This window comes from Arvicola amphibius, chromosome 3 (genome assembly GCF_903992535.2).
Source record: "Arvicola amphibius chromosome 3, mArvAmp1.2, whole genome shotgun sequence".
Classification (NCBI taxonomy): Eukaryota; Metazoa; Chordata; class Mammalia; order Rodentia; family Cricetidae; genus Arvicola; species Arvicola amphibius.
In genome coordinates, this window is record NC_052049.1 from 35,610,391 (window position 1) to 35,627,174 (window position 16,784).

Genomic DNA, 16,784 nt, shown 5'->3' on the forward strand with positions numbered 1-16,784 from the left:
AGTTGGCTTCATCCCAGAGATGCAGGGATGGTTCAAAATACAAAAAACTATCAATGTAACCCACCATATAAATGACTGAAAGAAAAAAAAAACATATGATCATCTCATTAGATACTGAAAAAGCATTTGATAAAATCCAATACCCTTTCATGATAAAGCTCTTGGAGAGACCAGGGATACAAGGAACTATCTAAACATAATAAAAAGCAATATACAGCAAGCCAACAGCCAACATCAAATTAAATGAAGAGAAACTCAAAACAATTCCACTAAAACCAAGAGCAAGACAAGGCTGTTCATTCTCTCCATATCTATTCAATATAGTACTCAAAGTTCTATCTAGAGCAATTAGACAACAAAGGAAATCAAGAGGATACAAATTGGAAAGGAAGAAGTCAAACTTTTGCTATTTGCAGATGATATGATAGTATACATAAGTGACCCCAAAAATTTGACGAGGGAACTCTTATAACTGATAAACACCTTCAATAATGTGGCAGGATATAAGATCAACTCAAAAAATTCAGTAGCCCTTCTATATACGAATGATAAAGCAGCTGAGAAAAACATCAGAGAAACATCACCATTCACAATAGCCACAAATAACATATATTGGGATAGTACTAACCAAAGAAGTGAAAGACTTGTATGACAAGAACTTTAAGTCTTTGAAGAAAGAAATTGAAGAAGATATCAAAAATGGAAAAATCACCCATGCTCTTGGATAGGAAGGATCTACATTTTTTTTTTAAAAAAATGGCAATCCTACCAAAAGTCATGTACAGATTCAATGCAATCCCCATCAAAATTCCAACACAATTCTTCACAGACCTTGAAAGAACAATTGTTGACAGACATTTCTGTACTGTCCAGTCCTGCAGCCATTCAGTTCCAAAGAAATACACAGAGGTTTACATTCATAATAAACTGGTTGGCCTATTAACTCAGGCTTCTTACTAACTCTTACATCTTAAAGTGACCCATAATTCTTGTCTGTGTAAGCCATGTGGCTTGGTTCTTTTAATAAGTGAGGCATTCTCATCTTACTTCCTCTGTGTCTGGGTGACGACTGTGGACTCAGCTTTTCCTCTTCCCAGAATTCTCCTGTTCTGTTTTCCCTGCCTATACTTCCTGCCTGGTCACCCTGCCTATACTTCCTGCTTGGCTACTGGCCAATCAGAGTTTTATTAAACCAACACAAGTGACAAATATTTTCAGGGTATAAGACCATTGTCCCACAGCAAACAATACTCAACTTCATATGGAAAAACAAAACAAAACAAAAGACAAGGATAGCCAAAAAAATCCTGCACAATAACAGAACTTCTGGAGGCGTCACCATCCCTGACATCAAACTCTATTACAGAACTACAATAATGAAAACAGCTTGGTATCGACATAAAAACAGGTGGACCAATGGAATCGAATTGGAGACCCGGATATTAATCCATACACCTATGAACATCTGATTTTTGACAAAGAAACTAAAATTATACAATGAAAAAAGGAAAGCATTTTCAACAAATGGTACTGGCATAACTGTATATCAACATGTAGAAGAATACAAATAGATTCATATCTATCCTCATGCACAAAACACAAGTCCAAATGGATCAAAGACCTCAATATAAATCCAGCCACACTAAACCTCAAAGAAAAGAAAGTGGGAAGTAGCCTTCAATGCATGGGCACAGGAGACCACTTCCTAAATATAACACCAATAGCACAGACACTGAGAGCAACAATTAATAAATGGGACCTCCTGAAACTGAGAAGCTTCTGTAAAGCAAAGGACACAGTCAATAAGACAAAATGACAGCCTACAGAATGGGAAAAGATCTTCACCAGTCCCACATCAAACAGAGGACTGATCTCCAGAACATATAAAGTACTCAAGAAAATAGACACCAAAATACCAAATAATCCAATATAAAAATGGGGTACATATCTAAACAGAGAATTCTCAACAGAAGAATCTCAAATGATCAAAAGACACTTAAGGGGCTGGAGAGATGGCTCAGCGGTTAAGAGCATTGCCTGCTCTTCCAAAGGTCCTGAGTTCAATTCCCAGCAACCACATGGTGGCTTACAACCATCTGTAATGAACTCTGGTGCCCTCTTCTGGCCTTCTGGCATACACGCAGAAAGAATATTGCATACATAATAAATAAATAAATATTTTTAAAAAGACACTTAAGGAAATGCTCAACATTCTTAATCATCAGAGAAATGCAAATCAAAACAACTCTGAGATTTCATCTTACTCCTGTCAGAATGGCTAAGATCAAAAACACCAATGATAGCTTATCCTGGAGAGGATGCAGAGTAAGGGGAACACTCCTCCATTGCTGGTAGGAATGCAAACGTGTACAGCCACTTTGAAAATCAATATGGCAGCTTTTCAGAAAATGGGGAATCAAACTACCTCAAGATCCAGCAATACCAATTTCTAGCATATACCCAAAGGATGCTCAATCATACTATAAGGACATTTGCTCAACTAAGTTCATAGAAGCATTATTAGTAACAGCCAGAACCTGGAAACAATCTAGATGCCCCTCAGCCAAAGAATGGACAAAGAAAATGTAGTACATTGACACAATGGAGTACTACTCAGCAGAAAAAAAAGACATCTTGAAATGGATGGAACTAGAAAAAAAAATCCTGAGTGAAGTAACCCAGACCCAGAAAGACGAACTTATGAGCCCTTTCCTAGTCAGGGTTCCTATCGCTGTGATGAAACACCATGACCAAAAAGCAAGTTAGGGAGGAAAGAGTTTATTTGGCTTACACTTCCATAGTGCTGTTCATCACTGAAGAAAGCCAGGATCAAAACTCAAACAAGGAAGGATCCTGCAGGCAGGAGCTGATACAGAGCTGATGGAAGGGTTTGCCTTACTGGCTTGCTTCCCTGACTTGCTCTGCTGACTTTCTTATAGAAACCAAAATCCACAGTTCAGGAGTGGCACCACCCACCATGAACTGGGCCCTCCCCCACTCATCACTAATTGAGAAAATGCCTTACAGCTGAATCTCATGGAGGCATTTCCTCATGAAGCTCCTTCCTCTCTGATGACTCTAGCTTCTACCAAGTTGACACACAAAATCAGTCAGTACAAGCCCAAATACTTCCTAAGTAAGGAATCTTCTACATTAAGTTCAAACACAAGTGTTATCTTCTATAGTAGATCAAGCTTTTAGATGTCCCAGAAAGGGACATTTTTCTTTGATGTAGTTACTTTCATTATTTGTGGAATAATGAAACTTTGAAACCATTTGAAACTTCGATAAACTGGATGTGATGGCCCACAACTATAACAGCAGCACTCAAGAGGAGAAGGAGGGTTATCCTTGACTACATAGTGAGTTCCAGGCCAGCCTGGACTATATATAAACCTATATCAGAAAACGACTCAGGGCTGGGTTTGGTAGCTCAGTTGGCAGAGTGCTTCCCTAGAGACATGGGGTCCTGAGTCGGAGAACCAGTATTTCATGACTTTGCTTTCGTGAACGTTTGCAATCCTAGCACTTGGGAGGTGGAGACAGGAGGAACACAAGTTCAAGGTCATTTGGGGCTACATAAAGAAACCGAGGCCAGCCTGTGCTACATGAGAAATAAAAAGTCCCATAAAAGTAACGTTGAGGGGCTGGAGAGATGGCTCAGAGGTTAAGAGCACTAGCTGCTCTTCCAGAGGTCCTGAGTTCAATTCCCAGCAACCACATGGTGGCTCACAACCATCTGTACTGAGATCTGGCGCCCTCCTCTGGCGTGCGGGCATACATGGAAAGCAGAATGTTGTATACATAATAAATAAATAGATCTTTAAAAAAAAGTAAAGTTGACACACGGCTTCACTTATTCTCCTCTCACACTCGGCAGAGCTGTCTGAACCTGGTACACCCATGATGGTTAAGACACTTGCTGTGGAGTTTTCTAAGAATAAGTATTATAAAATTTTCCAAATTTAAATACAAGCATGTCTGCTTTCAGTTTAGAAACAAAAAGGCCTGAACCTAAGCGGTCACAGCTGTCCATCCTGCAGGTGAGGCTGAATTTGTAGTTTGTATTTGCTTTGTGTAATGCCGGTGTTCTCTCACTCTCCAAGCAACCATTTCTGGTTATATTTCTTTTCGCTCATGGATTGTCACAATGTTAATTTTTCCCTGCCAATATGACTCAATTTAGAACCACCTAAAAGACACACCCTCTTAGTTATTCTCTCGGTCATTGTGACAAAACATCATAACCAAAGTGACTTAGAAGAGAAAGCATTTAATGTGAGGCTCACAGTTGGAGAGAGTTGGAGTTCATGACCAGCAAGGCAGAAAGCGCAGCAGCAGGTAGGCAGGCAGGCTTGCTGCTGGAGCAGTTCCTGACAGCTTACATCTTAATCACCAAGTAGGAAGCAGAGAGAATTAGGAATGGTGAGAACTTTTCAAAACTCCAAGCCTGCCCCACATGATGCACCTCTTCCAAGAAGGCCACACCTCATAATCCTTCCCAGACAGTTCCACCGACTGGGAACCAAGCAGTGAATATATGAGCCTCTGGGGGTCATTCTCATTCAACTCACCACACATCCTCAAAAAACTTTCACACCATGGCCAGATTCATAATCGCCAACATTTAGAAGCTGCCAAGATGTCTGTCAGTTTATGAGTGATTAAACTGTGGACATGAAGATAATGGGATGTTATCTAACATTAAATAAGCTATAGATCCATGAGAAAGACATGAATGCATATTACTAATTGAGAGAAACTGACTTCATCAGACTATAGTGTATGACTTCGATTTTATAAAATTATGAAATATGTACAACTATGAAGACAGAGAAAAAAACAGATCACCATAGGTTGAAGGGAAGGACCAATTACATCTCTACAAAACCTTGTTTGGGGCTCTGAAACCACTGTGTATGATACTCCGCCAGTAGAGAGATAACAGAATTGATTTAGTCAAACCCTTACACAGTGCTGAGAGAGAACCCCAAAGGAGACTACAAACTTGGGATGATAACAATGATTTGTCAGTTGCAGCAAATGTGTCCCTCTCGTGGGGACATAGGCAACGGAAGAGGCTGTGCATGTGTGGAGTCTGCTTTGTCTGTGCAAACAAATAAGTAAAGCCAAGTTCAGTCGTGGTAGATAGAGGAGACTCTAGGTGAAGACGGCTTGCTGAGACATGCGATGTAAATAAAACTGGCAGCTAAGGAAGTTAGTGGGGGAAGGACCACTGCTCACACACTTTCTGAGCGTTAGAAGCACCATAGGGATACACTTTTAAGCCTGCTCATACTTCCAGGACACTGAGATATATGTGAAATACTCTCTTCTCAGGTCAGTCCATCTCTCCCAAGGTAAAATCTTGAGCAGCATCAGGACCAAAATGCCCAGACTGAGGAAACTGAAGTGAGGGAGTCTGATGGAAAGGAAGAACTAGACTTCTCTATTACTGTGGTTCTTCCCCACAACTGCCTAAGTGCCCAGGAGCTGTTGTGAATGTCTTCAGTAGAGCTGCTCACCTAAGGCTGTCGTCCCCCAAAGTGCATGTGTCAGAGGATTGAACCCCAATGTGACAGTGTTAATGTATCAGGACCTTTAAGAGGTCACTGCTTACTTCAAGGGAATTGGTCTATGGGGCCACTAGAAGGGCTTAAAGTAGTTCCTTTTGGACCCAGTTAGATTCTGTGAGAGAGACTATTCTAGAACAAGTCTGGCCCCTCCTCCCTCTTTAGATTACTGCTGACCTGAGAGGTCCCCCTTCCCAGTGCCGTTGTGATGCCTCCACCCTGTGTTCTTTTAGGCAGAATTTCTCTTCGCTAGAGCCAGCAGATGCTGTCATTATGTTCTTAGACCTCCCAAAATGTGCACTAAAATTTTCAAGTTGCAGGCCTCAGGTGATTTGCTGCGGAAGTGGGAAAAGAACTTCAAGGTGCTTGTACTCTTTTGTTGTTTTTGTTTTGGGGGACGAGGTTTCTCTGTGTAACAGTTCTGCCTGTCCTAGAACTCACTCTGTAGACCAGACTGGCCTTGAACGCCCAGAGATCCGTCTGCTGGGATTAAAGCCTTGTGCCACCACTCTTTTCTGTGAGATGCGGAGATCAAAGGGTGAGAGCAGAGGGGAGGGATAAAGAGAGAGAAGTAGTATGAAGAATGTAAAGCAGAAAGAGCAAATTTTAATGTATCTCAATACCACATATCAAATTATTTTGGAAACCCATAGCAACAAAAACGGGCATAAACACAGACGTGCTTATCAATGTCATAGAATGAAAGACCCAGAAATAACACTTACACAGCTACAGCTAACTAACTTTCAACAAAGCTGTCAACAACATAATTGAAAAAAAAAAAGATTCTTTTCCAACAAACGATGCTGGGAAATGCCCACATAATAGAAGAACTAAACTAGATCCCTATCTCTCACCCTGTATGAAAATTCAAACTGAATAAAAGTCCTTAATGTGAGACCTGGAAATTTGAAGCTGCTAGCGAAAAATGTAGAGGAAGTGTTTCAGGATATATACAGACACAGGCAAGAACTTTCTGAGAGATTCCAAGGGCACAGGAAATAATCCCAAGAAGAAACAACAAAGGAAACAAACACCGGAAGAAAGATACAGCTATAGAGAGGTGGGGAGAGGTCTGGGTAAGCTATCCATTTAGTTATTAATATTTAGACTATATAAAGAACTACAAAACTTAAACAGTAAAAAAAACAAATGATCCAAGGATCTGAGTTAAATGAGCTGAACAGGCAATTCTCAAAAGAAGAAAACACAGTGGCCAACAGATATTTGAAACATTGACTGACTTCTTTGGTCACCAATGAAATACAAATTAAAACTGCTTGACATTCCCTCCTAATCTGATTAATTATCAAAAAAAATGGCAACAAAAGCTGGCTAGGGTGTCAGGAAACAGGGAGTGCTGGTAGAAACTGGAGTCAGTGTAGCTGCTGTGGAAGTCAGTGGGGAGGAGCTGGGGAGATGGTTCAGCCGAGTGTTTGCTGCGTAGGTGTGAGGACTGGAGTTTGGTCTACCAGCACCCACATTTAAAACTAGGTTTTACCCCATTGCACTAGGGAGGCAGAGCTAGGTAGAGCTTTGGCACTCACTGCTGAGCCAGCCTAGCTGAATCGAAGAGTTTCAGGATCAATAAGATACCTTGTCCCAAACACACACAAACCGCTCACCATGCACACACATACAAACTAAAAATGGAACTACCATATGACCTACTATAGCAATGGGATATATACTGAGGACACTTGCACATCCATGTTTATTGCTACATAATAGTCAAAAAATGGAGCCAGCCCAGGTATCAATATATGAAGAAAGAGAATGCAGAACAGATGCACAATGGAATTTTACTCAGCCATAAAAAAATATTTTGACTTTCACAGAGAAACAGATAGAACTGGAGATTATTACATTAAGCAAAATAAGCCAGACCCAGAAAGACAAGAGACTTTTTTTTTCATTAGATACAGAATCTGGATTTCTCTGTCTCGTGTGTGTGTGTGTGTGTGTGTGTGTGTGTGTGTGTGTGTGTTGCAGGGGGCTGCTTGTTCATCCTGGCCATCCAGAACCGAAATAATCACACAGAAACTGTATTGTTTACATTACTGCTTGGCCCATTAGCTCTAGCTTCTTATTGGCTAATTCTTACATATTAATTTAGCCCATCTCCATTAATCTGTGCATCACCACGAGGTCGTGGCCTACCAGCTAAGTTCCAGTCTACCTCCAGCGGCAGCTCCATGGCTTCCCCTGACTCCACCTCCTTTTTCCCAGGATTAGTTTTCCCCACCCAGCTGTCCCCTAGACGACAGAGCTGCTGGTCACTAGCACGGTGATTGTGGAACTGTGAAATGACAGACAATAGCCGTGTGGTTATTTAAAATCTAGATACAAGATAGAAAAAAATCCAGTTTATTTTGTTAGGCATACAAGAAACCAAATATATTTTACAGTACGTGATCATTGAAGGTAATTCAGTATGAGAAGCAAAGAGCGGGAGGGTCATTGTTTATCATGACAGGCTTAAAAAATTTTATTCGTTTGCTTTTTTTCTGGCTTCATTGTTGTTTCTTATGATCCTGACCTGAGGTAACTGTATATTTGAGCCTATGGGGAAAAAAAAAAATCTGAACAACCCACTTTTTCAATTCATTTGTTCGACAAAATATGAGGAAACATGGTCTATTTTATCAATTTTTTTGTTTCTAAATGACTATTTAAATACAGATAACAGTACCCACGACAAACTGGAGGAGCAGGTCCTGCCACCTTAACCAACCCACCTGCTACCTGGTATGTCCACTCAGACTGAAGAGCCAGCTGTGCACTGTGGTGCAATGCGTCTGGAAGCTTGCCCAAGCTGACCAGGGAGCTGGGGGAACCCTTAGAGGGAGAACTGTGGAGGCCGAGATGGATCAGGTGACATATGCCATTCATGCCATTTCTAGAACAGAGTGTGGGAAAAAGGAACTACAGACAATAGGAAGTGAAGAATCAAAGCAAAGTTCACTAAATTCTGCTTAGAAGATCCAGGCACATAACGCAGAGCGTGATGAGCAGTCCAGTTTGTGCAGTATATATCATTTGCTTAAAACAACTGGCCTTTCTTAACTAAGTTTGGTTTGGATGCAGTTGTTCTGTTTTATTTGCACTGATAAAGCTGAATGCATGGAGACACTGCCATAGTTTTTTAAAAAAAGAACTCTTTCTCCCTTCCTCCCTCCCCCCTTTCCCTCTCTCTCTCTCTCCCTCTGTGTGTGTGTTCGTGTGTGTATGTGTGTGTGTGTGTGTGTGTGTGTGTGTGTGTATCCCAGGAGTGTTCGGGTGCCCACAAAAGGTAGAAAGGGATTTATGACACTGTGTGTGTGAACGTGTGTTTGCATATCTCTGTGTCTATGTATGTATGTGTTTGTACATGTGTTTGTATATCTGTGTGTGTAAGTGTGTATGTGTGTGTCCTAGAAGCTTGCATATGCCCACAAATGCCAGAAGAGGATGTCAGACCCTCAGGACTAGAGCTCCCAGGTAGTTGTGAGCCACCGAAATGAATTCTGGGAACTGAACTCTAGCCCTCTGCTAGAGCAGCCAGCACTCTTAACTGTGAGTCATTTCTCCAGCCCTTCATCTTCCCAAATTATGGGGAGTGACTTTAAACAAATGCGCTTAGCGCCTGTTCTGCATCAGCATTTACCTAATTGTGTAGCCTTGCCTGTTTTGTTCTTTTTCTTTTCCAACTGAAATAAATTTTTCAGTAGTGACACAGTTGTGCTCCAAAGACTGAGGGAAACTGAGTCCAGTGTTGAAACCCTCACACAGATACCAGGCTTCTGGGCCTAGAATCCTTAAGTGACTGGGGATCAGATGAGTCCAAGAAAGCCCCTTTAGTGGAAAAAAAATCATTTCTTTGCACTATTCTCCCTTCTTATAAATCTGGAACACCCATGACTTTAAAACTCAGCTAAAGCCAGCCAAGCGTGGTGGCGAACACCTGTAATCCCAGCACACAGGAGGTGGAAGCAGAAGGGCCCGCAGTTCAAAGCCATCATAACAGCAAGCCTGAGGTCAGCCTGGCCAGGTGACGTCTGGCTCAAACAAACAAACTCAAAGCGCTAGAAAATAAATACTTCTAAGTTGGACTATGATGTGTGTGTAGCACGTGTGCATGTGTATACACACACTTACACACTTTCACCAAGGAGAGGTGAGCAATACACCATGCTCCGGGGCAGAGCTTTTCAGAACGCAGGTGTCAACATTTCAGGACCATTTTTGTTCCTGACCAAAAAAAAAAAAAAAAAAAAACAAACAAACAAAAAACTTTCAGAATGGCATTGTGGCATTTCAGAATGTCATTGCAGGGAATTCTGGAAACCAGATGCAGAGAAATGGTTCTAGCTGTTTCCACTAGCTTGTAGACGCTTCCATCAGGTCACAGGGCAGTGTTTTAGGGGAAACCACATCCCTGCTCAGCTGGGGACCCAGCGGAATTTGTAACCACCGGTGACTGTCCGGATGGTGAAGGCTTTGCCCTGGGGGAAGGCCAGTGTTCGGATGGTGCTGTGGCTGCGGATGGGCGTGCTGAAGGAGCCGCCCTCCTCCAGCTCACTGTGGCTCAGGTTCACCGAGCTGGCGCTGCAGTCGGTGCGCAGCCCTCGGAAGGCACCATGCAGGTTCCTGGAGTTGCAGTTCTTGCTGCCTGGCTCTTGTTGCAGCCGTGGTCGCTTGGGGTCACGGTTCTGCAGGGCTTCATCGCAGCGCTGGGAGATGTCCCTAAGGATGGCGTCCACTTCCGAGCAACCCTGTCCTGCTTGGCCCGCCGCACAGAACAGCTCCTCCAGGCTCCTTTTCGTCGTCGCCTTGATCTGGAAGGGCTCTGGTGGGGACTGCGTGATCATCAACTTCTGTAAAAGATGAAGAGCCCTGGAGCCAGGAGGACTCGCCTGGAGTCGCGCTGACAGAAAGAGCCCCGGGAGCTCTACACAGGGGACACCCAGGGGCCCCATCACAGGCGCCGCTGCTACACTCCCAGCGGTGTCCCGCACGCCTGTCCACTCACGTCCAGCACTGAGGCCAGGTGCCGGGTCCGGCTGGCGAGTTCTTTCAACTGCACGTTTCTCTCCCTGAGCGAGGCGATCTCCTCCTGCTTCTGCGTCAGCGTCACATGCAGCTGCAGTAGGACATCTAACATCAGAGAGGCCACAATGCTGGGTCCACTCTTCAGGAATTGAACTCAGACCCTGACATCGCATCGGGACCAAGGACCCACGGACCTTTGTTCTCCTGACAGTAGCCAATTGTTTGACTTTTTTTTTTTTTAAACAAAATAATCGTGTGATAAACCATATCTCAGTTAAACGTTGATGTGTTCTTCGGTGGTAGTCAAGAGTATTGATTTGGACAACAAGCCCTTCTAGGTGCTCCCTGTGAAGTTCAACTGCCTCATGTCTCAATTTATTTATCTATAAAAATGGGGCTAGTGGGATTGTCTAGCTCTGTGTTGTATAAAATGAGAGAAGAAAATAAGTTGGTAAACACAGAGTCAGGCACATAGAAAACTTCCATAAATATTGTTAGCACTATTACCAATCTGACGGGAATCCCGAGCAGTGGTGCACACCTGTAATCCTGGCACTAGGAGAAACTGAGGCAGAAGGGTCAGAGTTCTAGGCAAGCCTGTGTGTGTTGCATGGCAAGTTCAAGAAAAAGGAGCTGGAAGTGTAGCGCTGTTTGGTGGAGTATTTATGCATGGAGCCCTGGGTTAGGTACCCAGAATTCCATAAACCAGAAATGCTGATGCATGTCTGAAGGATGAGGAGATCAACCAAGGTCATCCTCTGCGGTATAGGGAGTTAGGGGCTAGCCTGGGCTACAGGAGATCCTGTTTTCCAAAAGAAAAGAAAGGGCATGGGGAAGAAAAGGAAACGAGAGAGAGAGAGAGAGAGAGAGAGAGAGAGAGAGAGAGAGAGAGAGAGAGAGAGAGAGAATATGTCCAGTGGGCGCTATCATCTGGATTTAGTGAGTTCAGAACCAGTTTGGGCCAATTGAACAGTACCGGCTATTAGAACCCCCGGGCCCACAGAAGCTTGCACCAACCTTTACAATTCCCAACTTGTGCTCTGTACTAGGCCTTGACCATACCCCAGGATTCCTAACCACTGGCATCCTTACTTGGTTATTCTCTATGAGAGCAGTCCCCAGTGCCCTCTGGTTCTGGTCGGCCACCTCCTTCCAGTACTGCTCGGTTGGCGGTGGCGGCAGGTCTGGAGCGCAGGGTGGTGGGGGCAGCTGTGGAGACCCCAAGGCAGGTGGGTCCAGCGATGGTGAGAGGCAGGACCCGAAAGAGGAAACATCGCATGGGGAAAAGGGAAAGTCACCGTCGGTCAGAGGAGGCGACATCAAAGAGGATGAATCTGAGAGAAAGCAAAAGCTGGATTGGCTGCCTCCAGATCGAGCCCAACTAGCCACAGGGGCAAAATGCTTCCCAGACATTTGGGTTGTATGATTTCTCTTTATAAGGCGAAGTCTATGATTCCTGGTCTTACTCACGTTTTTTTCATAAGCACCTGCTGAGCTAATCTGAAGGAACTCAGACAAACCTCCTGGGGCCTGGGAAACATACAAGGTTTTGTTTCTCTGCAGATACTTGTCATTTAACTTCTGTCCCGCCGCATCACAGAATGGGTACCTCATTTCCAGAACCTACACTGAGAAACCCATAACCGAAAGACCACGTGACATAATTTCTCCATTTTAGGGAAAGGATATCCTCAATTAGGGAGAGTCTGACCCCTTGGTGAAAGAGAGGCTGGCCAGTGTCAGGCTGGGCTGACCACCTTCACCATGACACCATCTGAAGTGTATGGTTTTGGTGACGTCCCTTCTGTCATTTAACTGCAAGGAGACTGCACTTGCCTGCAATGAGATCATCCACAGTGTCTCTGAAATTCTGCAGGCTGAAATCTTCTTCAGTTTGCAAGGAAGGGTTCTAAAACAAAGCAATGGTGTGAGCCAGTCAACACTGAGTCTGGGCTCCGGAGAACAATTCTAAACAGACAGACAGACATCCTTGCAGCTTCTAAGGCTAGTCTGAATGCACTCTGGGTCACAAAAAGAAAAATTAAACTTTACCTCACCCATAGGACAGTACGTTTACCTTGGGTTGGCAAGCGTGAGCATTGCTCTTGCAAATCTCAAATACCACAGGCGCAGCCATTCATCCCTGCCAGTCCAGCTGGATTTTGAACAGCCAGCCTGAGCTTCCTCACAGGTGGGTCATCAGGCAGCCATGCTGACTCGTTCTGATATTCTTTGTGCACCCAAGGAATTGCAATTCCTACTTAAACCACCCCACCCCCACCCTTACCTTTCCAAGAGCCGAAAGCTTGGCGTTAACACCAGGACAGGCACCAAGGCTTCCCAAGTCTGGGCCTAAAGTGCTAACCACCTCATCAGTAAAGGAAAGGGAAGGGTGGGGCTGTGACCAATGGGGTCAGGGATACTCTGAAAGGTATCTGTTCAGGAGACTGTAGCAGCTATGGTGTCGTGTGTGTGTTGTTGTTGCTGCTGTTGTTAGTGTGTGTGTGCTGTTGTTGTTGATGGGTTCTTGTTTTGTTTTCCCCGTTTCTCTAAAAGTTGGAGTTGGCTTTTCACCTATGGTGGAATACACCTCCATGTTTCCTGACCAGGGTTCCCAGGTGCCTGAGAGAGAATGAAAACGGTAAGAAGGTAGGGGTCCAGGCATCTTCCTAGTCTCTTAAGGGATGGGCATTTCAAGTCAATGACATTTTCCTATTTCCGTAATCTCGCAGTTAACCCTCCCACCAGTGTGGAAAGCAGGCAGGCTCCACAGAAGGCTTTCTCCTCTTCCTCTGAGAGAGAATCCTGGAGAAGAAGGATTACTCAATGCCTAGTGACCAGCCTGACATGGCCGCGCCATTGTCTGTCTTCTTGGGAATCCCTACTTCCTTGGAGGCCAGAGTTCGAAAGGAGAAAGGAATTTCTAGGATGCTGGTGTGAGGGATCCATCCCAGATGCCCACCAGAAATGCCTGCTGATTCCACTATTGACTCTTATCTTTTTTTTTTTTTTTTTTTTTTTTTTTTTTTTTTTTTTTTTTGGTTTTTCGAGACAGGGTTTCTCTGCAGCTTTTTTTTAGAGCCTGTCCTGGAACTAGCTCTTGTAGACCAGGCTGGCCTCAAGCTCACAGAGATCCGCCTGCCTCTGCCTCTGCCTCTGCCTCTGCCTCTGAGTGCTGGGATTAAAGGCGTGCGCGCCCGGCTTGACTCTTATCTTTATCTTGATCATTTTGTTCTCCCGGAAGCCCTTCTTTCCTAGTCATATATTTTGGGAAATCGAAACAAACCCCGATTCTAACCTTCTCTCTGGCCCTATTTTTAAGTACCAGACTCCCTTATGGACAAAAGAGGACAGATGACCTCAGCAGCTGCAGACACTGAGGACTCTGGGTCAGGTGAGAGGCCCAAGTTTGACATCTTTATTTGAGCATCAAGTCTAAAAAGAATGAAGCAGTCTCTGCAGGGTGGTGGTCCCTCCCACCCTCTGCATTAAGATCCACTTCTGGGCACCACCTGTACCCTGAGCTCCTCGCTAAGGGCATAAAAGGCTGGCAGAGAAGTCCTTAGACGTGTTGCTCAGCCACTTCTTCATGGTGGTCACGAAGTTTGCAGAGCTCTGTACTGGACCTGTCCCCATGCACCTTGTGGTCCCAGCACCTGCTGTCAGGAAACTGGAAGGAGTCCTCTTCCCTTGGGTTCTCATCTGAATAAGACCACCTGTCCTTCCGGACACTTCGTGCACCACCAAAGAAGAATCGAGTCCTTGGCCTCTGAGGCACCAGAGCAGAGAGGCTCCATTCTTTGTCTGGGATGTGTCAGCAATGGCAAGAGGTGGAAATGGGATGAAGTAGGGAAGTTTTGGGGGAAAGGAAGAAATTCTCTCTTAGCCGAGATGGCAAGGGACTAAAATGTGGGGGGGAGTAATGGGGACCTTGAGTGCCAGCCTCAGGATTGGATGTCTATGGAAGGCAAGGAACTGAGGGTAAAAATTAACTCAAGTGCATTAACTCTGCATCTTCTGCAGTTTTCACACAAGGGGAGGAAGTGAAGTGAAGGGGGCATGGAGGAGAGGAAGAATAAGGAGAAGGAGAACACGGGGAAGAAGTAGCGAGGAGGAGGAGAGGAGGAGGAGAAGAAGGGTACGGGCTGATCTCCGTGATGTTTCTAGTTTTTACAGACATAGTTGGAAAATTCCATAGGCAAAGACATTGATAACATGTGATAAATTTGTGATAAAGTCACAAAAAGAGCAGGTAGAACCCAACAAAGCAGTACTCCGGAACAGGTGGCCCCACCCAGGAAAGAGAGAACTTTCAAGAGGAAGTATCTGGCATTCCAAACTATTAGATAAAGTTACTAAATACTGCTGAATCCTGGATTCACCCATTCTCCTCATCTAATTTCTTGTAATAACCAACATTGGGGATGCCCAGATTTGTTTGTTCGCAAAGGTGGGGCATGCTGCCGTCTTCTATAGAAATTTCTATGTGGTCTGTTAGCAGGTGATTTTGTGGGATAGACTCTATGTAAATTTGACTGCCAGAACAAAGAGTGAATGTCATCACTCCAAGGCTTCATGGTGTTGGGGAATGGAGCAAAGTCACTCTACTGCCTGTGCAGAAGTCACACTGTTGAGGTGTTTAGGGAATGAATAATATTTTGAAGAGAAATATCATGACTTCCCAAGGTTTTCACAGATATGACAGTGACTTTTCCAAAAGACAAGTGTTCCCTCAGCTCTGCAAAATGGGTTATTCCATGTGGACGTGTAACGTATACACTTCCCGTGGATCTGCCTATTGGTCTGTCAGCTGTGCAGTCACTGTAGAGTCTTTTGGGTTCCAACAGAGGAGTAAAATAAAACGTTTAAAGTGGCCAGCTGCTGGGTGTCCGTCTCTGCAGACAGAGTGGTTTCCACCAGTTTGCTTAAGAGACCTTTGTCCTCCCCACCCCACCCCCGTGACTTCGATAGTTCTTTGGTACCCACAAAATATAAATGGTTCCTGAGAGACCGGAAGTGGGTGACAAACAAAACAGTTATCCTATGAGCTTGTGCCCATTGACGTGGTTCCTCAGCCCACCAGCTCCGAATTGCCTTGTTCAGTAGAATAACGAAGGGTCCCGGCAGTAAAAGTTGGCCAGATCAGCCCCGAAAATGAGAACTTAATAACATATTAGGAGGGAGGAGAAAATTAGGACCTGGGATGCTTGACTTCCCACAATATGCTGAGTGTGCCTCTGCTCCCAGTCCATCTTGAGACCTTAGAGGAAATAAATCCACCAGTTTTGCGTTTGGATCTGTAGGGGGCCAAGAGCCAAACAAGGGAAAGAGTACCTGCGAGGCGGAAGAATCAGCACTAGATGGCGCTTCGGTGCCAAGTAGCGAGGTGCAGTCTGCGAGGTCCTGCAGGTCTATGGTGGTGAGGGCTGCGCGGGAAGATCGGGAAACACGCACCCAACGAACCCTAAGCCTCTCTGCCAGGTCGCCACCAGGACCCTCAACCAGGACCTCAGAGCCCGGAGAAAAAGGGGCTGCGGATCGCGTGTGCCGCACCCACCCGGCTTAATCGAGGTATCGAGGGATCGTGCAGGTGCCTCGGGGCTCACCTGGCAGTGCAGCGGGCTCTGCGTCAGGAGGATCCTCGTACACCGACACTGGTCTGTCGCCGCCGCATCCGGAGAAGGACTTCCACGGAGGAACGAACTAGCCGGGCACAGAAACGGGGAGCTCAGGTCAGCTGTCGGGGCGCATTGGGCTGGCAGACCCTGCCAGAGCCAAGACCACAGCGAGCATCCCCACCTTCCTCTCTGGCTTCCCGGGCTTGCCGAGTGGCCGCTGCGACAGATCCAGCATCCTATTGGGGCAGATGCTGTCGAAGGCCCGGCGTCCGGCTGCACTGCCCTCGCACGCCTGCATCCTGGGATGATGACCCACACCCAGAGCTACTGCACCTGTTGGTGTCAGAGATGGGCAACGGCGCGTGGAAGGAGCGAAGGGAGGACCTGGAGGAAAAGGGCTGCGCGGGAGGGGCGGCCCGCGCCTGAGCGCCAGAGGTGGCGCCTTCAGCCCGGGACAATCTGCGCAAGGGCGGAGGCGTTAACCAACCTGGCAACCCGGCTTCCCCCGGGAGCTGAAAGCGCGGGGCCCGGCCCGCGAGCGCACTTTGGCGCCGCAGCATCT

General features: G+C 45.4%; 1 protein-coding gene across 1 annotated transcript; it reads right to left on the reverse strand.

Moving 5' to 3' along the window:
• Window positions 1-9,994: 9,994 nt before the first annotated feature.
• On the reverse strand, window positions 9,995-16,520 carry Mcidas (multiciliate differentiation and DNA synthesis associated cell cycle protein). The gene is made up of 7 exons (XM_038321172.1): window positions 16,404-16,520; window positions 16,211-16,307; window positions 15,939-16,030; window positions 12,441-12,513; window positions 11,697-11,938; window positions 10,585-10,695; window positions 9,995-10,429 (listed from the first exon to the last, which is right to left on the reverse strand). The coding sequence occupies exons 1-7, from the start codon at window positions 16,518-16,520 to the stop codon at window positions 9,995-9,997; spliced, it is 1,167 nt and encodes a 388-aa protein (XP_038177100.1).
• Between the last annotated feature and the right edge of the window lie 264 nt (window positions 16,521-16,784).